Source organism: Stigmatopora argus, chromosome 1, assembly GCF_051989625.1.
Source record: "Stigmatopora argus isolate UIUO_Sarg chromosome 1, RoL_Sarg_1.0, whole genome shotgun sequence".
Lineage (NCBI taxonomy): Eukaryota > Metazoa > Chordata > Actinopteri > Syngnathiformes > Syngnathidae > Stigmatopora > Stigmatopora argus.
The window spans coordinates 22,738,186-22,766,185 of record NC_135387.1 but is presented as its reverse complement, the minus strand read 5'-3'; the positions used below and the strand labels follow the sequence as shown (position 1 = coordinate 22,766,185).

The 28,000-nt window shown below is 39.9% G+C and overlaps 1 protein-coding gene across 8 annotated transcripts in view; it reads left to right on the top strand.

Annotated features, from left to right (window-relative positions):
• agrn (agrin) overlaps positions 1-28,000 on the top strand; it is a 186,360-nt gene that overhangs the window by 47,191 nt on the left and 111,169 nt on the right. For 6 of the 8 annotated variants that reach the window (XM_077609141.1, XM_077609116.1, XM_077609107.1 and 3 more), the window contains exon 3: positions 14,632-14,670. In XM_077609141.1, the coding sequence (XP_077465267.1) occupies positions 14,632-14,670 (39 nt within the window). Of the gene's footprint in view, positions 1-11,045; positions 12,956-14,631; positions 14,671-28,000 lie in introns of those variants that run through there. The other 2 variants (XM_077609156.1, XM_077609133.1) reach the window with 1 other exon arrangement.

Here is a 28,000-nt window from a genome sequence, read left to right as displayed (position 1 = left end):
GCTAAATTTGCCTGTGGTTGGCTCCCCATTCCCCAACCATCATGATGACAAATGATGATAGATAAATGGATGAAAAAATAGTGGTGCTATCCATGGTGCTGAACGCCGCTCTTTTTTTCCTTCCCATTTTCTATCATTGGCCATTGAATTTTACCTTTGTCGCCATGTGTTTGGAAATTTTGTAGGAACATAAACAGAAACTAGCAGGAACAAAGCATCCTTTATCTACTGATTTGAGGCTGGTTTGACTAAAATTGCTGTTGCAAAATGCTTTTTTTACCCAACCTACTTGTGCAGCTCTTTCCTGTGATTACCACCTCCCTTGTATTAAAATTCACTTTCATTGTCATGTAAAATGGGCCGTGAAAGCATTCTATGTCGAAAGAAAACGTGATTTAGAGCTGCCCTAAGTAGCTGCACCCTTGCTAGAAAAACAAAGCATGGTGGTATTCCAAACGGCAGTGCGCGCTCATGACGGGCCAATCAAGCGAGCTATTGAGTGCCTGCTCCATTTGTTGCCTTGGTGAGTTAAGACATACGATCTGGCTTTCGGTCCCCAGGGAGCCACTGCGCACTGTGGGGGCTTGTAAGGGTCAAATGCTAAAGATCTGGTTTGGATCAAGAGTTGATAGGTATATGGTCGGTCTAAGTGGAAACCTCAGAGGAGCACGGGAAGGACAATTGAAGTACGTGAGATAAGGTCCAACATGTTCCTCCTGCTTTGGATGCAAGGCATGTAATGTTCCACATGGCATAGTTATCATTCAGCTTGTGGGGGAATGGTTTGCAGGTGTTGGAAAGAAAATGAAGTAAATGTCAGAAGAGGTGTTCCAGCTCGCCTTGTCGAAAAACACAGTGAGTCAAATTGTGGAAGATACTTCCACAAATTGCTACGGGCAGACCATCGCCTCGCACTCGCCTCTCCTTTTCTCTCTCTACTCCCATTTTGATGACACTTTCTTTCTCCTCCTCGTCTTCAGGATGGTGTTCAAAATGAAATCACACAAATCACCATTTTTTTTTCTCCCCGAGCCGCAGCGTGGTGTTTTCTCCATACGAGGTGTTGCCGTGGCAACCGGGCAATAATTCATCCCCCCGCTGTCTTGCGACAACCGTGGATGCATGGATTTGGCTTGACTTGTGAGAGGAGAAATGTTGTTCTTCCTTTCAGTAGAATGAATCTGTTGTCCTGCCTGGGCGAAAGTGATTCATTTTATATTTTAGGAGGGGGGCTGAATGGGGTCAAGGTGGTGGCCCCTGAGTCAGATATGGTTGCCACATGCAAGTGGATGGTAATAGAGTTGTGTAAAAGGCATTCTCTGAATAGTCTGACTGAAGCGGAACTTGCCTGGTTTCTGGACAACTTAACCTTTTTACTTCTGCTAAGGAGTTTATGATTTTGCGGATTGTTTAGGACATTGCAAGATTATGCCCCCCCAAAAGCTTGACTTATCAGAATTCCATGCAAATTTGATGAGGAAGGGGGCATGGGCCAAGAGTCAACCCATTCCATTTTGGCGCATATTTGAATACAATTAAAGACCCCCCTCTTTCTTCCATCTCTCCTTCCTCCCTTAATTTCACATGAAATTACAAAATTCAGAAGTACGAGATGGTATTCTGTGAAGGGTAACAGTTGTAACTCGTTTAATTGTTGCGGATGTGTGAAGACAGACATTTTAGATGTTTCTCTTTTGAATACCTATTTAATATGCAAGAAAATACTACATTTCTTGTAACTCTTTGGAAATCAATTGAAAATGGAGAGCTCCATAGCTCTTTCAAACGGCATCCATCATTGACTGTAATGTTATATTCATCGAAAGCCCCCAACGCCTAGTGGGGGATGAGTCCTTATTTGCTTACAGCCTTATATCTGTAGTATCCATGCTCGTGCATGGCCTTTGTTTAAATGTTAACCTGATTAAAAAATGTTGCCTTGAAAACACAAATGAAACAAGTGCATCCATTCAACTCCTGAATCGGAACAAAACAAACAAACCACAAAACAGTGAACGCACCCTACGTTTAGTCTGCAAATGTGTGAGCAGTCACTGGTCTACATGTCTTTTCTAGTTCATGGTGTTGCTTTTCAGTGTGGTTGTTCTTCTTCATTCAGCTCATTTAGCAGTTTGTTTGTCAGATGAATAATGGATAAAGTGGCTCGTGGCCTCGGCAACGCGGGAAGCACATCACTGTAGTGCGTTAGCTTGAAAAAAATAACATAAAATAAATAATACATTTGGCGATCTGGGCAAGTGGTTAGCACGGCAGCCTCACAGTTGCAGTTATGGGGTCGAGGGTTCGATCCCACGTCCAGACCTTCCTGTGGGGAGCTTGCATGTTGCATGTGTGTAGGTTTTCTCCGAGAACACATCACCGGGGAGGGGTCCAGGAGGCATGCTAATCAGAAGCCGAGCCAACTCGTCGGGCTCCTCTCGATGCGTCGGCTCTACTCCGGCTTGTATCCAGGATCATGTTCTTTCGATCACGACCCACAGCTCGTGATCATAGATGATGATAGGAACGTAGATCGGCCGTATGATCAGGATTAAGAGGGAAGGTCATATAGGCATCAGTTTATACATCCATCATGCATATAAAGCTTATTCAGGCTGTGAAAAAAGACATACACTACACAAGCTTATTCAGGCTGTGAAAAAAGGACATACACTACACGTTTCCTCTAGATACTGTGCTCAGCACTGAAAGACAGCCACTTTTTTTCTCCAACATACATTCCACAGATCGCCATCTGGCCATACACGCATCAAAGTCTTCATGCATGGCAAACCATCCTATTTATTTTACAATAGGTCCAGATGAATATGCTTGTATTACAAACAAAACAAAGCATATTTGTTGTTGACATATTTCAACATGGATGATAATTAGTCTTTCTAAGAGCATGACATGTCGAAAAATATAAGTATTTAATATGGACCAATATATCAGATAAAGCGCAGGGCCACACATTCTGTTCAAGGTCAGAGGAATCTGGGTTGATTATCTGCCTTTCCATTTTACAGTATTGGGACTTCTCCTACAAAATATAAATGGGACGATTTGTGACACACTAACAAAACATGCTTAACAAAAACAAGCAAAAATAGGAATAAGTCTCCCTCGTACTAGATTCTTAGAATACAAAAGTCGACCATGAAATGATGCGAAAAATTAATTATGAGGAGAGCCATAGGAAAAAAAGCATAGAAAAAATATTGCAGCCCAAGGATCTAATTAGGCATCATTGAGAGTCAAGCTGAGCAATGCAATGTTAGCTTGTTCATTGTTGTCATTTCTACCTGTTTTCCTATTTAGTTACAATCAGATGGAAATAAAAATATATGGACAGCCTTTTTAGAAGGACATTGGACTGGTCTCATACTGTATACCTTATAAACATGAACTAAGCCATAATATGCAAGGTGTTTCACCCTACTTTTAAATATTTGGGGGAAAAAAGGGAAAACTTATCAAAAAACAAGTATTTTTGCTCTTCGTCTAAATCTGGACCAGTGCAAATTTGTACTAGTAGAAGGGGTGGACCAGAATTTAGACCCCTTCTCTCCAGCAACTTAGTAAAAGTCCACCTTTTGTCTACAAAGTTCCCACTTGCACTGGGAATGCCTTGCAGGAACACACATTTACCAGCACCTCTATAATGGCACAGAGCAGTTACCAAATTTCAAAATGTGAAGCGTGTACTTTGGAGCACCAAAATACACTTGCATCATATTTAGTGCTGAAGTGCAAAGATACAGTCCATGAAATTAAAGTTTCTTAAATTGAATTTCTACCTTTTCCTCACATTTCTCAACAATCCTTTTCTTATTTCGGACCTTGTGAACTGCTGTCAATCAAGTACCTGAAAAGCTAATAATCTGGCTTGTATGAGCTGTTTACCACATGCAGTTCTCTTTCCCATGAATATTTTCTTCAATCTGCAGGCCACTGCAATTGTGACAGTGTTTCCGATCTTTGTAATATGTTGTAATATCATTTTTTTCATAGTTTTAATTTTCACAAAAAAGAAAGTGGCCTGGTGGCTGTGTGGTTAGCGTGTCGGTCCCACAGTTCTGAGATTGAGGGTTCAATTCCAAGTCCACACCTTCCTGTGGGGAGCTTGCATGTTCTCCCCATGTGCGTAGGTTTTCTCCTGGTATTCCAGTTTCCTCCCACATCGCCAAAACATGCATGGTAGGCTCGCTAACCACTTTAAATTGCTCTTACTTGTGAGTGTGCATGGTTGTCCGTCTCCTCGTGCCCTGCCATTGACTGGCCACCAATTCAGGGTGTCCCCTGCCTGGAGCCCATAGTTGGCTGGGATAGGCTCCAGCACCCCCCGATGACTCTTGTGAGGAGAAGCGATACGGAAAATACATTAATGAATAATGGGTGTCTTGTAGTTGTATCATTTTGGGATGTACAACCTAACCTTTTTCAATGCTGTTAGGTTTCTTTTCTCCTTTAGTTCTGGAAGCCAGCCACCCACAAGAATTGAACAATTAATCCTCTGCAATAATATTGCAATGGTGATGAAACACAATTCGCACATGACAAAGGCTGCAGTTTGATTGGTCATTTAAAAAGGGTAGAAGAAGAAATGCATTTGTGCGTGTGGTGATTATACATGATCAGAAAGGCCGTGTGAGTTTGAGTTAGAAGCAGAAAGATAACAGTGGGTCTCAATTATATTATTTTCCAAAATGGTTCTGCACAATTGCACACTGAGTAATGGAGCTCATCTACACATACTAACTGGGAAACCACAAAGTAGTTTAGGATGGAAGTTGACGGCCATCACCAACCAAGTAGCGACAATTTTTTTTATAATAATTATTGTTGGGAAAAGGTTTTTTGAAGCACCACACAAAGATATTAAACAACTAACACTAAAATTAAATTAAAACATTAAAATAACTCTTGGCCATGGTAGCAGGGTGTAAAAAGTGGTAAGTGATTATGAATGGTAAAAGTGTGACCAATCAGGCTGCTGGTTTTGATTGCAGCATTCATTGATTCAATACAAATGCTTTTGTACACTTCTGCAGCAAAAAAAAGCACTCCCAATTTGTGACTCAGCCACATGTACATAAACATTAAATCTACTCTTTTTATATAGGCTGGATTTCCCTTTGGACTCAGATAAGATTTGTTTATTTTAGATGAAAGACCACATACAAAAAAAATCAGGATGGGCTTTGTTTAGACCATTTTTAACTGCACAAAAAGTGGATGAGAGAAAACGGAGAAAAAAAAATATTGCAAAAAAAGTCATATTTGCATAAAAATAAATATAGGATATGGGTTATATAGTTTAAAATACTAAACCTGATCAAAATATTGTTTGAGCACGCATCGCAGGACAATTATAATTTTTTTCTACTAACTTTTGGTTTGATCCATTTTATATACAACAATCTTAACCATTCCTAAATGAACCCCCTTAGCCTAGATGAAATAGTATTATATGAATACAATGTGGTCATGGTGAGTCAAACAAGGTCTTCCCAAACAGAGCTATTTAAGTCATCTGCTGAAAATTTTTCAAATATTAATATAGCAATATATAATGAAATATGTTGGTAACCAGGCAATTAATTTTGTAATTTTGTGATTGCATTTGCAACAAATGACATTTTCCCAATTTGGCATGATTCCACTCTGCAGACTATTGAAAGTAACAGGAATGCTATTGATTGCGAAGGTATTAGTGTGCCCGTATAAAAGCAGAAACTCCACAGACAGACTACTTTAATAGGTCAACGTGATGAGCATATTAAATTGGTGGTAATCTCATTTACTGTATGGACCGAATCTCAACGTACTCGGTCAATTAATATGGCCCGATTCCTCTTTTAGAGAAGATCCAAGTCGACAGGCTGCCAGCAACCAGTGACCGAGACAGGCAGAGAAAAACTGGAACGAGCTCTGTTCTTTAAATGCAAATGAACGGGAAGAGCTATGGAATGGCTTCACATGCTTGTGTTACATCTGTGTGTTGCTCTGCTCTGTTTAGAGAAATATCCGAATGCAGGCAACGAAAAATCACAAACACTGTTGAGGGGGTGTGGGGGTTGGTGGTTGTGGGTGGGATTTGTAGTTAAAAAAGGCACATAAGGGCTTTTGATAGAATTGGAATGGCAAACTGAATATTTTGCCAGGCCTGATGCTTATTAAAATAAAACTAATGGTTTTCATGAAAGAAGTGTTCATTTTTGGGCATCAGCATTGATAGCTAACTGTGAATAGCTGTATTTTTTTTTTGATTGGGGCATAGCAGTGTTTGCTCTGAAACTTTTCCCTGCATAGTTATGAAAAAGAGTAAAGAAGAAGACTCCTTTACCTCAGGTATGCCTGGAGATGAATGTTATTTTAAAGTTGAAATAGATACGTGTACCTGTCCACACGTGCTAAAGGGCATGGATTCTTATCCTATTTGCACTCCATTGAAATATCTACTTTTTAAAATCACAAGTTTTTTTTTGCTGCTGCTTAAAAAGACCATTGAGGCTACGTTACAAGCAGGAGTGGCCAATATTTCAACAAACTACTCGCTCTTTAGACAATCTGTTTCAATAGAATAGGGTTGGCTCAGCATCCTGTCCAGTATTGTGTGTTAGTATGCTCTAAAGGGCCAATAAAAAGGCAAACACAATGCACATCTCAACAGAGGTTAAAGCTGTGTCGCCAGGGCTGATTAATTATGAGAATTAATACCTCCTTAGGACAATTGGCCCACCTGCAGAGGGCCTTCCCCCTGCAAACTCAGCTGTATGCCTCGCTGCACATAAAGGATTCAACACATGTCAAACTAATGACCCTAAAGCACAATGTGTGGCCTTGAATGCATATGAATGATTTGGAATTTCTAATGGATAGCTGATGGGTGGGTTGATGTCATAGTTTGTTATGGTGTGTTTAATTCAATTTCCATAAAAAAATAATTTGTTCAGTTTTTAAGAATTTCAGCCTTTTAAAAAGTCTTGTTGATATTGTTTTTTTTTTCCTCGCTAATCCAATTCCAATGAATTTGGGCCAATTATAAAACATGAACAAAAACTGAAACAATTAATTGAATCTCATTCATCCATTCATTCATTTTCTGAACCGGTTTATCCTCATTAGGGTCACGGGGTGCTGGAGCCTATCCCAGATGAAAAGGGTCCATTCCACCTGTTTTGTAATGTACTACAGGGTATATGGTCATAAGTACTTACTATACAGAAAAAAGTAATGTTTATAGAATCTATTTTAAATAACATGTATGATATTCGTAGTTAGACGATTCTTAATTGTTCAATTGATAAGGTACTTTTCTTTACACCTTGGTTTTAATTTAAGACTTGTATATTCCCTTGGAAACTACTACTACTTGCTTATTGGAAGAAGCAGTTCACAGTCTTTCCAGGACGCAGGACCAAAAGAGAAAAGTACTGCTTTTCCATAATGTTGTATATATATTTATGAAATAAGCCGCAAAATTCTTAATTCCAAAAGTGTTCTTTTTTTGATACTTTATACTGGTCTACAACAGTTTAAAATTTTAAAATGCAAAACAGTACACTCATGCACGTTTGGTACACCTACGGCATATATGCATGTGTGGTGGAGTTTTTTTCCTTTTTTTTTTAACGTCCTGTATTAAGTATTAAAAATAACTTTCGTGTGTATAATGGTTATTCCCAGAATCATTTGAAATGCGGTCTGGCCAAGTCCATGGGCGGGGGGACACCCTGAATCGGTGGCTAGCCGATCGCAGGGCACAAGGAGAAGGACAACCATGCACACTCACACCCGCACCTGGGGGCAATTTACAGTGTCCAATCAGCCTACCATACATGTTTTTGGAATGTGGGAGGAAACCGGAAGAAACCCACACAGACCCGGGGAGATCATGCAAACTCCACACAGGTGGACCGACCTGAATTTGAACCCAGGACCCCAAAGCTGTGAGGCTGACGCGCTAACCATTCATTTGCCGGGCCACCTAGTTGATTCTCATATCCAAGCTAAATTTTATTGAATACACTACAAAGATATTTAATGTTCAAATTAATTAACGAGCTAGGGATTTTATCAACTAAGGTCCATAATATAAATAAGGCCAAAAACTAACATTTATTTCCCTTCAATCCCTCAGGCTACTGCATCAATAAACAATATCAAGGTGTGAAGAATCTCACAACATGAGCTCAGGAACACTTCGAAAAATGAATGTCAGTAAAAGCAGTCCGGTATTGCATTCATAAGTGCAACTTAAAACCCAGGGAGTTTAAACATTTACTCGTGTTGCTTTCGATTTACCAATAGCAGCATTACATTTCTTTTCAAAAATCCTGCCCATACACAATGTTCAGTCTAATTTTTTGTTTGTCTGGGCAGAAAGACAACCTCCCTGAGCACACTGAGTACCGGTATGAGCAACATCATCATTGTTCGCTATGGGCACACACCAGTATCACACCTGCCATAAGCAGGTGTATGTCTACTACACATAAATGATTTAGTAATAATAAAATGTAATTATTAATATCTATGAATGGGCGGCCCGGCGGATGAGTGGTTCGCACGTCGGCCTCACAGCTAATTTTTTTTTTAAAAAATTATTAAAAAAATAATAATTGGGATTTTATTTTGTGCGCTCCATATGATTTGCTGTGCGCAGAGAAGACGAGAGTAGTGCGCAATTGCGCACGCGCGCAGCTTAGAGGGAACATTGTCCATACATATACATTCCGAATGAATCCAATAATGCTCCGAAAACTTCGATGAAGCTCCCAATTGTACGAGTGGTGCTGGCGGGCGTTCAACTTCTGTGGTACATAAAAAATGACGCAAGGAGTCTCTCATGTCTCGTTGTGCTCTTTAAAGGCAAGCCTTTCCTTCCCTAGATTTCTGATAAACCCTGCGGCTTTTAGGGGAACCAATTATTATGCAGCACAGCCAGCTGTTGTATGCGTTTTAAAGCGTCAACCCACAAACCACACCAACCAAAGACTTTTTTTTAACCCGTCGCAGCCAATCACTGATTAAACTCGACAAACGTCTCTCTTGGCACACAAACAGTAAGAAGTGCAAAACTTATTTTTTGCCCCCTCTTCCCGTCATCTTCATTAAAGAGGAGAGAGCAGCTCCTTTGACTCCATTAATGGTATTTGTAATTTCAAAGGCTTCGTGAGAGAGATGTTAACCTTGTGTGGTACTGGTGGCATAAAAAATGGATCAAAGCCGCTCTGCTTTGATGTGGATGAGAGCTCCTGCCAGATCCATGTCCCCCTCTGGTGGGAGGATGCAGCATTTCATTGTCCGGATGCGGTTGCTATACTCATCTTCAATCGCGCACACAGTTACGGAACTGATGAACTCCATAAACAGACCACAATAACAATATATACCAGTCAGCCTGTAAATCTGGCTCACAATTGTTTGATCTGCTGCGCCTTAAAGGTTGTTGAGGCATCTCTGTTTAGTTGATAATGAAAATGATTACAGCATCAACGAGTGCTGAACTCTTGGTTTTCGGCGGGCTGTGTCTGTGAATGTGCGACAAGTGTGGCAAAGAGCGAATGGCAGTGATGAAGATGGAGGCAGAGACTGAGCTCGGGGAGACAGAGAACATGAGAGAGTGAAGAAACATTAATAATTGATGCCCGATCCCGCCTCGCATCTGCCGCCTGCTGTCGTTGAGTTTATTCCAAGCTGAAACGTAGCATGACCTCATTATCCCATTAGGAAAGTGATGATGAATGGCTTTTTAAAAATACCTTTTCAAAAATTAATGCTATGATATGGATACAAATGCCTCCACACCGCTTGCATTTAGCCAGAGGTGCAAATAGCAAAGCTTGAGGGTTTTCTAGTATTGGTATAAGCAAGGGCATGATTGTCAAATGTTGAATTGTATTGGGGCAAAATGGAAAGCAATACTTGAAGGCAAACAGGAGAGGTGCTCTTCATTCAGTTTTAACTCCGTTACAGTCAAGACATACGTGATATAAGGCAAGGCAAATTGATTCACGCACACACCTGTTATGATTTCTCTGAGCATCGTTATTGTAATTAATGTAACATGGCAGTCTTAACAAAGTGATTATCATCTAGTATTTCGTTTTTGTTGTTATTGGTTCCAAGGTGCTTCACTTCTTGCAAAGTTGAATTTTTTTATCTCATCATTCTGAGCAACAAATGCTCATTACATTTCTTTAAATGGTGCTTAGTGTACTACACATGGATGAAAGCCATCTTGTGTTAAGTTGTAATTTAAGAAAATACCTATTACATTATTACTTCTTGATTAGGATGTCAAATTGTCATTTAACTACCGGTACATTGATCAACAGGGGAATTGTGATGATTATTTTCTTACTCACCTCAAGGAAGCCCAGTCGAATGCCGTTCTAGAGAATGCACTTTATTTTGAAATTCCTCATTTCTGTTTCAAAAGGGAAAACTTTGCTGAAATTGAAAAATCTAATCCGACAGCATTAATGTTCACGTAAATATCGCTCTGACATAGGATGCGATTTTCACCCAATTTTATCAACAAACAAGGTTCTTTAATGTACATAACAAAAGAGGGTTTTAAATGAAGTCTTTGGCCCACTGGTGAGCTAATCAAAACCTGTTGGCTAATGGTTTGTAAACACACTTTTGTAGTAGCAATTCTTTTGGTTAGATTCCTAAACCAATGGAGTTGGCTGACATTTCTCAAGACCTCGGAGTTCTTTTGTTTGGCCGCTACACTATCGTTGCCCTCCCCTCACTGTTAGAGCGAAGGAGCTATTCGGCGAAGGCTTTTTTCCTTGCTCGTACAATTTCCAACCCCTCCTCCCTTTTCCCTTTTGTTAAGACAGCCTCTTGTCCAACGCCCCCCATCTCTCTCTCTCTCTCTCTCTCTCTCTCTCTCTCTCTCTCTCTCTCTCTCTCTCTCTCTCTCTCTCTCCCTCCCTCCCTCTCTCTCTCTCTCTCTCTCTCTCTCTCTCTCTCTGTTTCTCTCTCTCGCTCATATGATGCACTCATCCATTTTGCCGGCAAAGCGCTCAAGAGGAGTGTTTGGGAAATCAGAAACACTGCTGTTGTTGTTTCTCTTAGGGAAAAAAATTGATTCAGCGGACCAAAGTGTAAAGAGGCTCGTTTTGCTTTTTGCCAACACTCCTCCGCCCCTCTCATTTACTTCCCACCCCCATCTCTCACCCGCTCTCTCTCCCTTACTACATCTGTGATCTGACTTGGCTCACCGGCTCACTCGCCTCCGTCGGCTGACGGTGTTGACACTGGGACCGCTACCTGCTGCTGGGGGATTACTGTGCTTTGAATTCCCGGAGTCTGCTTTGCCGTTTTGGCTGCTGTTCGCTGTGAGGGTCTACCTCAGACAAGAGACACATAAATCCACGTGGCCAAAACAGTGGGCATGGACAGAGACGATCCCAAGGAATGGATACTCAGGGAAGCGTAAAAAAACAGCTGACAGCTGAGCGTGAAGAAAGTAAAGAAGTTTTTTTTTCCCTTCAAGGACTTGTAACAGAACATGATGAATAGCCTCGGGCTGCAATGCTTTTTCCTCCTCATTTTTGCAATTGGAATTTTGACTCCTGGTGGTGATATATTCTAAGAAGGCATCAAAAATCTCCACCTCTGGTTGCGTTACACTTTCCACCCTCATTGAGTTGTTTCATTGTGTCAATCTTCACATCCTCATGAAATCACTCAGACAGCTGACAGGATTTCAATCCTCAACTTCTCCTGTATTTAGAAACTTCTTCAGACATTGAGAAGTGTAGAAAAAATAACAAGCCCAGGAGCATATGCTCTCTTTTTTTCAAGGCATCCAGCTGCTAATCAGCTGCAGCAGATACGCTCCACTGCTGGTGTCAGGTTCTCATGTGGTGTGCTTGTAGTATATCTCTTCACTGTGACCAGCTTGCCCGTTGGATACAAAGAAACAGCTGGGTTAAGTTAGAGGAGCAAATTGCTGTTCACGAGAGCAGCAAGCACTGAGGTTTCTTGAAGATGGAATAAGATGCTTGGCTCTTAAGGAAACACTTGACACGTGCTGTTGGTGAGCATCAGACCTTGGCATGCTTTCTAAGGGATATTGACAAAGATCCGAAGGCTTTTAAGAGGAGGGAACCTACTTATCAAGCAACGTCTAATCGGCAATCAGGGTCACCACAAAAGACAGAAGAGGAGTCCTGTCGGAGTTGACATTTTCCATGTGGATATATTACATTTTAAACCATACTTTCTTTGTCACGTAAATTGGAGAGATAGCAGTCCAATACACATTTTTACAACCGCTTTCTCACAACCTGCTTCTATCATACATTTATATTTTCGCTGTAAGAATTAACACACTTCTGCAATTCATTCATATTTCACACTGAAAGACCATTAATGTTTCCCTGAGGGGTAGCAACAGGATGTAGATAGTAGGGGGTAGTATGGACAGGTGGTGGGCTTCGTCCAACAAGTCCCCCTCTGTCTAACCTTTCCCCCACGTGGATTTTATTTTGTTTAAAAATGCACTGCCTGGACACGGCTGAAAGTTTGCAGCTGCCAATCTCTGCCGGAAACGAGCATCGCCTTCCAGTAACAGTCCACGGCTGGAAACGCACCTGAAAACCGGACCATTACATTTGTGTTTTGGGCGTCTTTTCTTCATTCCTTGTTGTCAACTTGACCGCCATCATTTTCTCCAACGGGTCTTTGGGCGCCTCTCGACGCCCACCACGCCCCGTTGTCTCCTCGGGCGCTCTGGAGGGAAGGGGGTCAATGGAGTGGACCATGGCGGGGTGCCATTACCCTTCGCCAACACCACCTGAAAGAGACCGGCGGTACCAGCATAAAGTGTCTCTGGTGGTCCGCTACTTCATGATTCCTTGCAACATCTGCTTGATCCTGCTGGCCACATCAACGTTGGGATTTGCCGTGCTCCTCTTCCTCAATAACTGTAGGTTGATGCCTTTTAAATCTAGCATACATAGCTAATTTCATTTTTTTAACATAAACAAACTAAACATACTTGACTTTACTATGTTTTTATCACTTAAAACCTGCATGCAAAACTGTTCAATTAGACTCAGATACACAGTGCGTGGTCTGTATAATAACGGTGTACTGTATTTAGTGGTTTCAATACTTCGTTTTTAAGTGTGTACTTACACTCTACTGAAATCAAGATCACTGTTTACATATTATTTCAAGTGCAGATAAGGTTGTATCAGAGTCCAAAATCCAGTTGGCTCTGTCACTCCAATTTTGCTTCCATGCTGTTTAATCTTTTCTATCCTGTGCTCTTCGTGTTGCTGTTCTTTTGTGGCATGGATCATTTCTAACCTCATTTCAGAATTTCGCACCAACCTCCTAAATGAAATTTGGGAAGAAAAAAGTGTACTGAAAGATGGATGAAGTACTGTAAATCCAATATTTACCTTGTTTTTTTCTCATCTGTATTATACACAAACCCACAAAAGGCAAAAATGACGCTCCAAAATACCATACATCTTCCTGCACATGGCTAAATGTCAACCTCAGACACTTATTGATCTGCTAAAGATATTGCCTGAATGATGTTCACACGGTGACATTCACACAACCAGCTACTGTGTCAAGAACGTAAGATAGTGAGAGACTAATATGTTTATGAAAAGACCTTATCATGTCTTTGAAAATGGCAAGAGGTGTTTTTTCTTCCCCCGCCCTCACCTTTCTCTTTGAACGCTTCTATGTGTTTGTATGTGTTCTCTCTCTGTTGCCATGTGCCTTCTGAATATCAGTTGACATGACAAACAACTTAAAACCTTGGAGGAAACTCATGATGGAATAAAAATGGCCCTCCTTAGTCATGTGGAAATATTTTGCGTGTCTGTCCAGGGGTGTGCTGAGTCGTCTCGCCCAACTTTGTGTTTAATTATCGAAGAGGTTTGTCCCCAGACATTTTACATATGTGCTCTATATTTATCTCGCAGCGCTGCCACTGTGTAGTAACGTCCTACCCAATGGAAATAAGCATTCGTCATGACTGACTGGGACACAGCTTCAGCAGACACTTCATTATTCACTTCAAGCCTAGCCTAGTCCTTCCACGTCATGCTGTCCCCTCTCGCTTCCTCCCTCTGAAGCCCCTAGCTGTTGACAAGCAATTCTCTGCCAGTTTCCATTTAAAAGTCAGTTCCATCCCAATCTTGGGATGTCCGGGTAAGGCTTGTGGGGAATGGCATAAGTCTCTTATGTTAATTGATCTGTTTTATCGTCCTCATTATGCTCTTTAGTCCGGAGTCGTGCAGGGTGAGGCAGGGTGTAAAATATAATGCACTGGTAGCCTTGACCACCAGGGGGCTCAATTTGGTGGGACAGGCATCTGAGTGCAGAGAGATGTTAGCTGCACTCCATTTAATTGCTGCCCCGAGTGGGATCTGGGGCTCAATGAGAAGCCTGGCATTGAGTTTTTTTGTTATGTGAAATGTTGATACATTGAACACTCAATACTGAAAATAATTGGTGTCAGGTGTTTTTTCAGACTTACTAATATTCCCATATATGATACTATATGTACCTGCATATCGTATGGCACCAATACTGCTGTGTTCTAGGAACTAACCTTTTTTACCCTCTTATCTTTTTCAGACAAACCTCCCCACTTTACGCCTGCTCAGCCTCCTGATGGTAAGTCTTGTGTTCTTTCTTATAGTGTGGAGATATCATACTCCATATAGAAGAAAATTATTAGAATCAATCCTATTATTACCCTTTGTATAAATGGTCTTTTTCTTAGTTTTGTCATTAGATGGACAGTTAAGAATATTAACTGCAAATGTTAGTGTTTGTGTGTAGAGGGTATTTGTTTTTTTATCTTACTGAACTAAACTACCGTATTTTCACGACTATAAGGCACACTTAAGAGTCTTTTTTTTTTTCCAAAATAGACAGGGCACCTACAATCCAGTGTGCTTTACATATGGAGAAAAAAAAAGTGTCATTCATTGAGGGTGCGCCTTATAGTCGTGAAAATACGGTAATCTTGTCCATCCTTATGATGAGGTCTTTCCGTGTTTTACACCATCTGACCAGTTTTAGGACAAGATAATCCGCAAATTTCATCCTATCCCTCTTTGCGTTTTTACTTGTGTTCCGCGTGTTTGCAACCTTTACTTTAAGCCAACAGATCTGTTTCGAGCCTGAGCATGAATATTTATCAGTGGTAGCATGCGATGGTGCTTGATAGATTTTGGTTGTGTAGTTTTGCAATGGCCTGGGTTGGGCTTTTACAAGTTCTAAAGATAATGGATCTTCCTCCTTTTTGGTCTGCATCAACGCAGTGTGCCTAAAGGGAAAACAATGGTGATGCTTGAGTGCTACTTTTAAGGTAGTATGTACTCTGTCATGGCCTAACCTGGTCATATTTTTGTGGCGGGAGGTGGAGAAGTAATATAGTTGTGTCTTATTACAAGAATGTTGTCTTTCATAGGCCACTAACTTTCTTGAGAGATTGTGGTAGTGAATTAATTGATCATTGATTTACTCTGGCGGCACAGTGGAGAGTGGTTTGGGACCCTTGGGATGATAAGTGGTACGGATGCTGAATGAATGAATGATTTACTCTGCCTTTCCCTCAAAATCTTCATATGAAGATGTTGTGTGCCAAAATGCATTTAATTTACCACTCGAATACATTTTAATTTTAATGATTTAAAGTGAATGGAAAAATAGCAAACAGTAATATTGTCCCTGAACAGAATTCTCTAGTGTGAAGTCTGCTGTGCACTGATATTATTTTCTCTATAAAATTCTGCTGATGGACCGAGCCCAGCATTCATCATGTATTTTCAGTGTTTGGGGGTGCAGTTTTTTCTCTGCACAAGTCAAGCATTTAAAAAGTGCTGCTGGCTCTTAATTACCTCTCCAATATTTCTGTTGGCTTTCCATCATCATGCCTTTTTTTATTTTAAATATCCCAAGAAAAATAAAAAGCCTCCAATCAGTGGATTAAGCCTGTCTATTGGGACACAGTTTCCCCGGGTCATTTAACGCCATGGAGATTAGTGAGACAATTACAGTCTGCCTCAATTGAGGAGTTGGACACTATTTGGAGGTTTGGTACTGGTGGAGGGTGAATTAATTGTTGCTCCCCAGCTTCCAAGCGCTAATATAACCATGCCATTAGTCAAATCCGGTCCAAAGTGCACCAGCAGGACTTCTGCAGAATCTGTCCTCCACGCCAAGGACACTCCACTGCCCGGTTCTTAATTACATGCAATCACAGACAAGGATGCCATGGAGCATGCATTTTTGAGCAGCTTAGTTTGTTGATGAGACGTCCTTTTTAGCCTAGAGATTTTAAAGTTATTTTACAAATCGGAACGAGTATATCCAGAGTGTTGGGGGACAAATTATCCTTGCTTTTAGATATTTATGCTGTCAACCACACATATTAATGTGAAGAACCCCTCCCCACAAGATGAATGACCTATAATCACCAGTCCAAACAATGAGAAAAGTCACAAAACAGCATTTAATTAGCTATGCACAACACGACTCACCCATGCTATTTAGTGCTTGTTTGCTTTTTAATGATAAGACGGTTGTTAAATGTTTGGCTAGAACTAGAAAGCTTTGCTAATGGGCAGTTTAATTCTGTCTGTTGGGTCAGATTTGTGTGTGGTGACAATTTGATCACTCAAGCCTGTTCCATAACCATCAGTGCGCTCGCTTGCTATGATCTGGTTTTTGGATGATAGTGTCCCCACTTGACCAAATACAGTGCATTAAGTAATCACAGAAAACAGCTTTTTTACAGAAACCAACTTTAAGACGTAAACACATGTAAATTGAATAATAGAATTTGGTGTATTTATGTGGGAACATATTGAAACTTATCCTTTGGATGCGGAATTCTGTGATACCTTGCTTGAATCGGTAACTCACTTTTCATTTCTCAGATGATATATAGTTCTGATATGTCTCGGTCTGCAATCTTTCATTCTGCTCCAACATCATGTTGATCTCTCTGTGGTTTAATAGTTTGCTTTGGTAAGTGTAACCTTTTTCAAATGAGTTTTCTGTCAGCAGGTTGATTTTGGTGTCTAACAGAGTTCTCCTGAGGTAGTTCTTGCCAGACACACAAAAGTATACACTAAGACTCATATTATTTGATCTGATTCCGTGGGACATTAGGGAACAAAAAAGGCTACATGTTTACTTGCACTTTGAGCACAGCATTTTGTCCAAACGAATGTAAATTTGTCAGCTTTGGGATCATATAGAAGCAAATACTTCATAACGAACACTAGACGAAAAGATGTCAGGGCACATATTCAAACACGAACACAGATTCACAATTTATTCTACTTGAGTCTTTACTGTGTTCCTGGCAATACTTCTGAATCACAGAGTAGCAGAATTAATTATGACTCCTCAGCCTATCTTAATTAAATCTCTTCACATCATAGATTTCTCACAACAGAGACAAAATATCTTGTGCATCTCAGAAGCGGGGTGGCTTTCCTGGCTGAAAAGGTCTTACATTAAGATAGCAAATTTATGCTGTTAAAGTTCCCTGCCCAGAAATGAGAATCCACAGATGCGTTTCCATGTCTGACCACTGTAGAGGGCTTGATTCCTTTCAAAACAAAGTTGAATGCCCTTGAAATGTACAGAGAACTCTTGGTCAGGGTGTTCTGTTTTGTTTCATGACCCCACACTATGCCTTGTGGTAAAGGTTTTTTCACTCGAATAATCAGTTGCAACTTCATTAACATTGTATATAACCACATTCTCCACATATTTTATAACCACATTCTTCACATATTTGTTTCGAATTTATTTTTTACCGAAAAAGGTTTAGAAAAAAGACACTTCAAATCCTTGAATTTAAAAATGACAATGACAATATTCAATTAATGAATAAATTATTAATTCATGTCGTCAACGACTTGAAAATGAAGCGGTAGTAGAAAGTAGCCTGGTAAGCCAGTCTGACTTTCCCTTTCTTTCTGGTGCGCGGTGGTTTCAATTGGACTTGCAGTCTTGTCCAATATCGACCAGGTAAATATCGAATCACAGCATGAAAGCTGTGTCTTTGTGAAGCGTCATGAAGGGAAGTGCAGGCGAATCTGTTTTATACTCTAGGGAGTTTTTTGTGTATGCTTTTGCCTTTTTTCCCTGTCTATCTGATGAAATGGCTGCCACAGAAGGCTCAGTTGCTCTTTTTTTAAGTTTGCTGCTATTGTTATATGACATAGAGTCTTGTTTGAAGCGTTTGTCCCCAGCCTGGTGTAGTTGGTTAGGATAGGCTCCAGCACCCCCTGTGATCCTTGTGAGGATAAGCTGTACAAAAAATGAATGTATGATGGTGGCCCGGTGAAGCGAGTGGTTAGCGCTTCGGCCTCACAGCTCTGGGGTCCTGGGTTCAAATCCAGGTCGGTTCACTTGTGTGGAATTTGCATGTTCCTCCCGGGCCTGCGTGGGTTACCTCCAAGTACTCTGGTTTCCTCCCACATTCCAAAAACATGCATGGTAGGCTGACTGGACACTCTAAATTGCCCCTAAGTATGGGTGTGAGGGTACTCGGACGTTTCGTCGAAAGACGTTTGGTCCCCGGACGTTTGGTACCCGGACGTTTGGTCCCCGGAAATTGGGTAGAACGGACGTTTGGTAGAACGGACGTTTGGTAGAACGGACGTTTGGTAGAACGGACGTTTGGTAGAACGGACGTTTGGTCGCCGGGTTGTTACTGTTGAAACCAGCTCTCAAAATTAGAATGAAAGAGAGAGAGAGTTTAATATCTAATATCAAAATATCAACAGCAAACTCTGTCATAATTTGACAGCGAGCGAACCCGGCGACCAAACCGTCCGTTCTACCAAACGTCTGTTCTAACAAACGTCCGTTCTACCAAACGTCCGGTCGACCAAACGTCCGGTCTACCAATCGTCCGGGGACCAAACGTCTTTCGACAGCACCCCCCGCGACCCTAATGAGGATAAAGCGGTTCAGAAAATTAGATGAGATAAATGTATGATTCCGCATGTAAACAGAGAATTCCAAACGTCCTTAAACTAAAACAATAATAATGTTGGCTTTTATCCAAATCATATTGCATGTAGATGTAGCCAATGGTGGGGCCAACTGAAAATATTTTTTTACCTTGTGAAAATACACTTTTCACCTTGAATTACTTAATATGGAGGGAATTTGCATGTGATAGTGTAATGATGTTAACACTTTCTGATCCATTTATCCTTAACAATAATAATTTTAATTACTACATTTTAATAAAATGAGACATGTTTGGACAGTGATGGCGTTAATTAAACTGCTAGATGGTGTTGAAAGAAATGCGATGGGGGGGCACACATACAGAGACCAAACGTTAACCAGCATGACAAATGTTAATATGTTAATTAGGGAAAGATATGATAATTACATTGAACAAAATGTCTTGCCATGTCAACATGTTGCTGAACAATATCCTTCTCTGATTTCCGCCTATTAACTGAGTCCTCAATCAAAGTCAGTGTTTAACATAATGAGGCAGTGTGAGGTTACTTGAGCATTTAGAGCAGTGAAAAAATAAATAAATAACACATGCACACAGACATTCAAATAGTAGTGCCATATGTTTGGGCCTTGCAAGCTTGGGTTGTATTGAACATGGCTTTGCAGTGCAATACACTTTGTTGATATTTACAACAATTTAGCTTTGACACCCTCGATCCAAGGTTGCTTTTTGACTTTTCATTTGTTCAAGAGTATTTTTTTCGTAGAATGAGGAATACCCACCGCCCAGCTGTGTTGTTCTATCATAAACCTTTTTTGCTGCTTTTAATTGTGAAGGCATTTCAAAAATGTAAGTAGCGAATTCCTTTAAAGCCATGGAGTTTTACCGTTTTGAGTATGAATCTGGTAACTTTTGATCTTGCTAGTCAAAGAAAACATATCTTTAATTCTCACTAAATAAATGGTTTCCTATGTGGTATTCTAAAATCATATCATTTATTGGTTGACTTTAGATGTATACTTTTCCTAAATTAGTTTGGTTGAAAAATTAATTGCCTTTATAGCTCTGAACTGATTTGGTTATTTGACATCATCATTTTGAATTTGGAATTTGAACGGGACCTTGCATTGATGCAACAAACGTGTTGGCATGACAGTCACTGTGTTCTGCTGCACACTAATATAACAGCCACACATTGCTGCACAGCATGTCACTGACACCATTAATGTTCCACCAGAACTCAACACACACACACACACACACACACACACACACACTGACACACACACACACACACACACACACACACACACACACACGCACAAACAACAAATTTATTCTGCGTGTTACTCTTTCTCAAAAGACTTAGGACAGGTAAAAGCAAAGGTAAGTTGAATAAAGAGAAAGAAGGCGGCTAAATCTCTGTTATAGAAGGTTTCAGCTATAGTTTTTTTATTACACTCTAGTGTACAGAAAGCCATCAATAAACAAACAAACTAAAGAATTTAGCTATTTGTGCTCTGAGACAACATATTGTTTGCTGCTATGTGACAACCAGCCAGTGGAAAATGGACTTTCACAAAAAATTACGTTGTTTACCAGGTTGTGTTTTCCTAAAATGTCTTTAATAAACATGCCTGGAGCCTGTTTACATGGTTGTAATTTATCAAGCATTAATTACAAATCTGAGCGCTATCTGAGCGCAAATCTGAGTGAAGTTGAAAGTAAAATAGTATACCGGATACTTTTCCATTCATGTCGTCAGTGTCATGTAATGGGGTTTGGACAAGTAAATGCTTAAAAAAATGAAATAAATTGCTGAAAGCGTGGAAGATTTGTGGAGATGTACGTGATTTGGCAATGATATTTGAAGTGGTTGCCGATGTTGCAAAAATTAAGATGAAACAAATTTCGGGACGATTAGAGCTAGTTGATTGGCTCATGCATTTCCCCACGTTGCACGCTTTGAGCCGCGCACCACTAATTGCGAACGTTTTTCCGTGCTCAACATTGACTCCACATGTCCGAGAAGCGCTGGTGAGACTCCATTTTACGCAGGTCGATTTTTCAGTATGGCTTCAATTGTTTTTGACGACCACAGACACAGCATATCCCTCACGTTTTTGGAAATGCAACAGTTTTGCACACTAACCAATGTTTTCGGGATCGCAAGTTCTTCTCTCGTATCATATCATCCAATGCTTGTTCGGAGGGTGATACATTTCCTTGAAACTTAGCGAGTTACACACCGATTATCTTTTGTAAATTTTCAAAATATTAAAAGCTGGATTTAGAAATATATTGCAATAATTTTCAATCATTGTTTTCGACGGCGAAAATCTAAATATATTTATTTTCTGCGGCCTAAATTATAATATAATTATTTTGCGAGACAAATATATTTCTGACAAAATTTATATTTTCCAGGCCCTGGTTGGAAGCTCAGCCATACTCACTCCAAACACAATAAGCAGCAGCAGTTTTTTTTCTTTTGTCCGAATTTTTTGGAGTGTTTTGCATTCTGAAATATCTTTTCAAAAATGATTGCAGTCGGCGATTGCAATGCCACATATGGTGGTCGGCTCTACGTACATTTATGATCTGGAAGATTACTGATACTTTAACTTCCTGGACAGCTGATACACAAACACACACACCCTCACACATAATAGATAAAATTGTGCAGAATAACAGTTTAAGTGGTTACACTTGTGATTTATTGTCTGTGACATTAGCCGCTGGTGTCGGGAGACTCCAATTCTTCCACAGCTGCTTCCTGTCACCACATTGCAGTAAGTACGGTAACAAGTTTCTTATTTTGACGTTTCTGTTTTAGCCTTTCTGCATCTTATTTTGTGAATAGTTCATATAAAAACAAAGGGGCTTTTACAAAGATATACTTGGATATGGTGTGCATGTTACGTACCTGATAGATTTGTTGGGGAAAGTGAATCATATTGATAACTGTTTTTATCAGATTGCAGGAATATGGGTCGCTGCAATACAGCAGAGACACATTGGAGATAAGAAAAGAGCAAATGCAGACTGGGGAAGATAAGCATGATTTTTTTGAAAGATTCAACGAATTGTCCTAATGCATTTGCCCTGCGGTTTGAATTGATTTCTCCTGCTAGTTGAATCTCCCATTTGCTTAAACGTGCTCTACATTGCATCTTTTCATTTACTTAACACAGTATAATTTTGGATTATGGCAGTCATCACACCTTTTTTAACTCATTTTTTAAGGAACTTAACTACATATTGTTCCTGTCGCTGCCACTACACTATTATCTTCGTCTTAATACCACTACTACTTTTACTACTACAGTAGTACTTCAGATACATCTCCCTCGTGTTCCAAAAATCCATCAATAAGATGCTTTAAATTTTTTTTAAATTATGCTACTTCTTCCTTTCATCTTTTCCTAATAAAAGGTGTCTTCATTTTCTTTTTATTACATTTACAAAAAGCCCACGCTTGTGTTGGTCTTATCATTTTATATTTTAAATTGTAAAATGTATCCACCTCACCTTAAAAGCTGGATCATGAAAATAGGGTGGGATGTTCAACACGTGGCACAGAATTTGTTTTTTGGGGGGCACTGCTCTAAAATATTCCAATGTGTGTTTCAGCATTGCGCTGAGCTCAACGGGAGGAATTCAAATTCTGGATGCGCCTAGATGTTTTTCACCGTCCACCCTTTTTGTTAGTAATTATTAAACCTCTGTGGATAGAGACTCAAGGATAGTGATGGATTATGAAGGATTGCCCGTGCGTTGCGTAAGCCAATATTGTGTCTGATTGGCTGCATCTGAGTGTCTGGGTGGGTTAGTGGGTCTTTGTATTTCTGCCTGAGGGCTCAACAGGAGCTCAGTGTGCTTGGGAAACATTGTGTTATTACTATTTTCGTCCTTAGGACTTTCTCACACCACCATGGTAGGAATTATATTGCGTTGTAGGTGTGTCTTTGTGAGTGTGTTGTTGGTGTTGTTGTTTTTTTAGTCTGTGCAGTCTGAATTTGGTATTTTGTACAGAGAAAAACTTCCTGAATAAAGCAAGGATGATTAGACTATTTTTAGTTAGAGAGTTGAAGTGTATCAATTATTGAAGCCGACGTATGCGTGCGCTTTTGTGTGTGTTTGTCTGTGTGTGTACACGCGGGTGTTTTGCCAGCTGGTGGAGTTCTGAGTGCAGAGAGAGATTGAATCTAGGTACAGATTCATAATAGAACAATGAAGTGTCAAAGAAAAGTGAAGAATGAAGTCTTTGGTGTGTTTATGCATGAGAAAGTATTACATACAATTCTGAGAAAAAATCATGATACATTTCACTTTTAGCATATGGAAACAAATATCAGGATACAGATCTCACCAAAATACATTTCCATTGGCTGTTTGTCTGTACTTAGTGAGAGATTTGATAGCATTTTAGATCTTAGTTAAAGTTTGAGCCGCTAAAAAGGGGCATCCGCTTTCTCTGTTCTGAGGTTGGTGATTTAAATCCTTGTTGTGGGAAGTTTGTATGTTCTTATGTTTGCGCGAAATTTTGGAGTACTCCATCTACCTTAATGAAGCGACAATGAAGCTTTCATTTTATCAACACATACTGGTAAAAATATTAACAATTCAGGACTATAAGACAGGTTCACGCAATATTTCTATACTTCACTCATAACAAGCCACACATTTAATCTGTTCCAATTTCTTAGTGTGAATGGCAGTAATGAAAAAACTGTCATTAATGTGATTGCTTGCGTCTCTGCCAATCACACAATAGAACTCGCCCAGGCTGAATTTGAGAGTAGCAATTTTGAAATGATTTGCTTGTATTTCATCCATTGGTGTAATTTCCTTGCCAGTATATTTTCCATCACTGGCTAAGATGTTAGCCCTGGTCCGCGTCAAATTGCTCTCATTTGTAAGATGGAGCAGATTCAACCAAGCTGTTTACCTGCCTTTCTGGCTTGTTATTAATTATTATTCATTGTGGTGGACAATAATAATAGATAAAAGGAATAGATCAGCTTGAGAAAGAATGTGAAAGGCCTACATTCTTTTATTACTGAAGGTTGAAATGTGATCCTGGAGGTCTTAATAAAAGCAATCTTCTTCTGCGTTTGGTATTATTGAGCAGTCTCAATTTACACAGTTAGATTGAACAAAACCTCCAACTAATTCTCGCACACAATGAAAAGTTCAAAGGTCGGACCACCTCCTCCGATGTCACCTCCTGTAATTTCTAGTCCAATTTCCAGGATTTAAATGGCATCACGTTACACTCAATACAGCGGTTATGGGTGAAACATGAATATGAAACACTTCCATCCAGAAAATGAGTAGAAATACACACAAACGCATACACATCTAGCAATATCTGGCCTTTCACAGACCCCCACCCAAACCAGCTGGAGATCATCCGCTGAGAGGTTACGGACATAGAGGAGTCTGACCCCACACATCCTGATGCACTATTCATGCTGCCCTTTCCATTGGCCCTGCCACTATTATCCCCAGAACACACACACACACACACACACATATACACACACGTGTGACTGAGTAAAGCACGGCTCCCTGAACATATTAGCTATTAGGAGTGCACCTATGCCTGGTGTTTTCTTTGTGTAAATGTGTACATTATGTACACTCACCAACAAGTGCATTGCAGCCATCATGCAATTGTGAAAGAATGAAAGTGATGCATATGCAAAAGTAGAGGAAGCATATTTGAGACTTCTTTTAACCTTATAAAAAGCAAAATAACAACCAGCCTAATCCGTCAATGCTCATCGAGGTCACCCTAAATTAAGTTATATCCTAAAGGCAAGCATAATGGCGATTTGAACTAACCTGTGCAGACAGAGGCGTGTCTTTCTTGGGTTATAGTTTAATTAGATAAAGATGAGATAGAATCCTTTATTCATTTTGCCAAATTCCTCAGGGAAATGCAAATGACTACTAAGCATGGAAGAACAGATCTGAATCAAAACCTATTTGAAAGGTAGAGCCTCTTTGTTTGCTTGCAGGGCATTTTCTATTTTTTTTTTTCAGAAGCTGGAACCAATTTGGATGAGTACTGCATACACTTTGTCTCAGTTGTGTTGCTAAGGCTCTGAGTAGCTTGCCCACTTTAACAACTGCCTTTAGTTGTTTACCACATCCATTTTGCTTTCCCATTCAAAGCAAACTGAATAGGCGATGTTCACAGTTTAAACTCGGAAGGTGACGCTTATGAGGCACTGGCAGTCCTAATCGTGTCAGAGAAACTGTGAATGTTTGAAGTAAACAACGGTTCACATAAAGGACGCTATATTTTATGAATTCTAACCGAATGGTGGGCTTTGGAATTGGATAATGCACGGTAAAGTTCAGGGAGAGTCCAAATTGCCCCGAAAGGCCTCTATGTATGTTCAAACAACCTGATTCCAGGTGAACAAATTCTTACCGACATGATCCGTCTTGATTCCGTCAGCCTCGAGGATATTTCATCGATGCTAAGGATGGTGCGCAGACCAGAGTCACATAGTCCTTTATAATCGAGAAATGACTACCTTCCTTTATTACCGTATTCCTTTTCTTCAGAGACCATAGAGAATGAGCGTGGTGCTGTAAAGACAATGAGCAACATTTATCTGCATCACCATATGTTGAACATTGGGAAGTGCAGAATCGCTCAGCCAAAAAGATCTGTAATAGAGGAAACATTGCTGACACGTATTTTAAACGGATGTCTCGTGCGCAGACACTGGCTTTTTGGCTCCACATTAAAAAGTGTTTTCCATATAAATTGCTCCACGTAATGTATGAAAGATAAGCTCCAAAGCAAAAATTTGCATTATGGGAAGGGTAGACAATCTCAACTGTAAATGAGTATTCTTGTACTATATTTCACTCTGCTCTGTTTGTTTGTAAATGCTAACGGACTGCATAGTATCACAGGGATTTCAACAAAGACCAAACCAACCGATTTTCAAATGAATTGTTTGAGAGAAACTGTCATTATTAATAATAAAAATACATTTCTCAGGCAGACAGGCAAAAAATATTCATGTCTGGCAGTTTTTAGCCAAATGAAACATTTTCAAGCGTGCAAAAAATACAATCTGATTTTTTTTCACTTTTCTCTCAACTCAATAGTAAGAGTAGCCAAGAAAACTGGACCTCAGTTTGCTTCATACAGTGATAGATTGGTCCCCCGAAGAAATGAGGCAAAATATGTTTGGTGATTCATTTTAAACAGCCGAAGAACCATGTGTTCAAGCATTTCTTGTTCTGTGGGACATATTGGAAGTGGGTAATTAAGAGACACAACCACAGAAAGAATCGCGCTCAAAGACAAATGGTAGTGCTTAATGGCAAACATACTGTGCTGTATCTATGTGTTAACAATAACAACAAAGAAAAGTCAAGCTGCCCTAACCGAACTGTACTTCTAAAAGCCAATCTTTTTGTTGCAAATGTATTTTTCTATGAACGTAAAATGTGCTTTGTCTATCATTTTTAAAAATCTATTATCTGGAGAGCAAAAGAACCTAGTGAAAGGAACAGATCTAAGGGCAGTTTAAGCACCGAGAAACTAAATTAAAGCCTCTTTTTAGTTTTCAATGGATTTGAAGGAAACTTCTTAGTTGTCATTTCAATATAAAACACATATCTTCATAACTTAGATGTAATCTGTAGAAAGATTCTTTTTAAAAGCGGAAGTTTACTGAATCTCTCCAAAAATGTATTTTCATCAAATAATCCATTAATTAATTTTGTTTAGGTTTGGATATCAGGGTAACATTTTTGTCTGATTGTTTTACAGTCAGTTCTTGATTGTCCACGGTGTGATGTCTTCTTACTTAGTTAACATTTTTCTTTCTGTTTATATAGCAAACAAACAAGTATCCTCCTACATAATCTTATTAGACTACAACTATACTTAACAATGTTGTCATTTGTGTTTACTGCACTGGTTATGCACTCTCATAAAGCGACTAGAATATCACGTCTGGCTCAGAATGCAATTGTTTTCTTACTGCACATGTTGAATCCGATTGTTCATACTGGAAGTTATTAAGTGTTTGAGTTTAAGTGCAGCTGGCCGCACACAGCTGTTAAAATAGAGGTGGTATAATGTTGCGGGTCAGGATGAGCTAAGTGCTTATAAGGGAGAAAATGAAGACAAACGATCTGAAGGGTGGGAAATGCGCTTCCATTCGGTGGCACATTAAAAATGACACACTTGCACAGCTAACTGTATTTCCTTTTTCCCCATTTCCATCACAATGCAAAAATATTACAACAAGCACTCCCCACATGCAAATGAAAAGCACAAAAGCATGGCCCTTTTTGGAGATGTTTTTGTGTCACCCTCAATTGATTCTGCAGCAGCTATTCGCATGGCTCCTGTTCTCCGTTTAAAGTCAGCAGTGTGGGTGCTATATACTACTAATAAATTTCAATCAAGCGTTTCTCAAACCCTTTAGGTTACCCGTCTTCTACAAGTGTGTGTGTGTGTGTGTGTTTGTAAATGATGTGTGCTGAAGGCCCCGAAGCTACCCCGGGGAATAAGTTCAGTTTGATGGATGCCGTATGTAGACAGAATTGCATTTTCATTTTTGGGTGAACACAATTATATGCTACATTCACCTTTCAGGGTTATTAAAAAGAAAGATCGTCAGAGATAAAAAGTTTGCACACATTGACAGGATCTACAATGAGGCTGGCCTGCTATGAATGTCGCTTCTAATAGTCCCTATTGGCCTCTTTGGGCTATTCAATTTGAACCTATTTCAAAAAGAGCAACATTTTTCACATCACTGTCCTTCTAGTTCCTCCTTTTTAATTCCTCCGAGAGAGAGAGAGAGCGAGAGACAGACAGACAGAGAGAAGGAAGCAAAATGAAGTGATTTGCAGCCACATTGGTTGCGCTATTGATCAGAGACCTAAAGCTATTGAATGAGGAGGCGCACAGAATGGAGGTGACTAATGGGGCTCATTGAAGTTGCCACC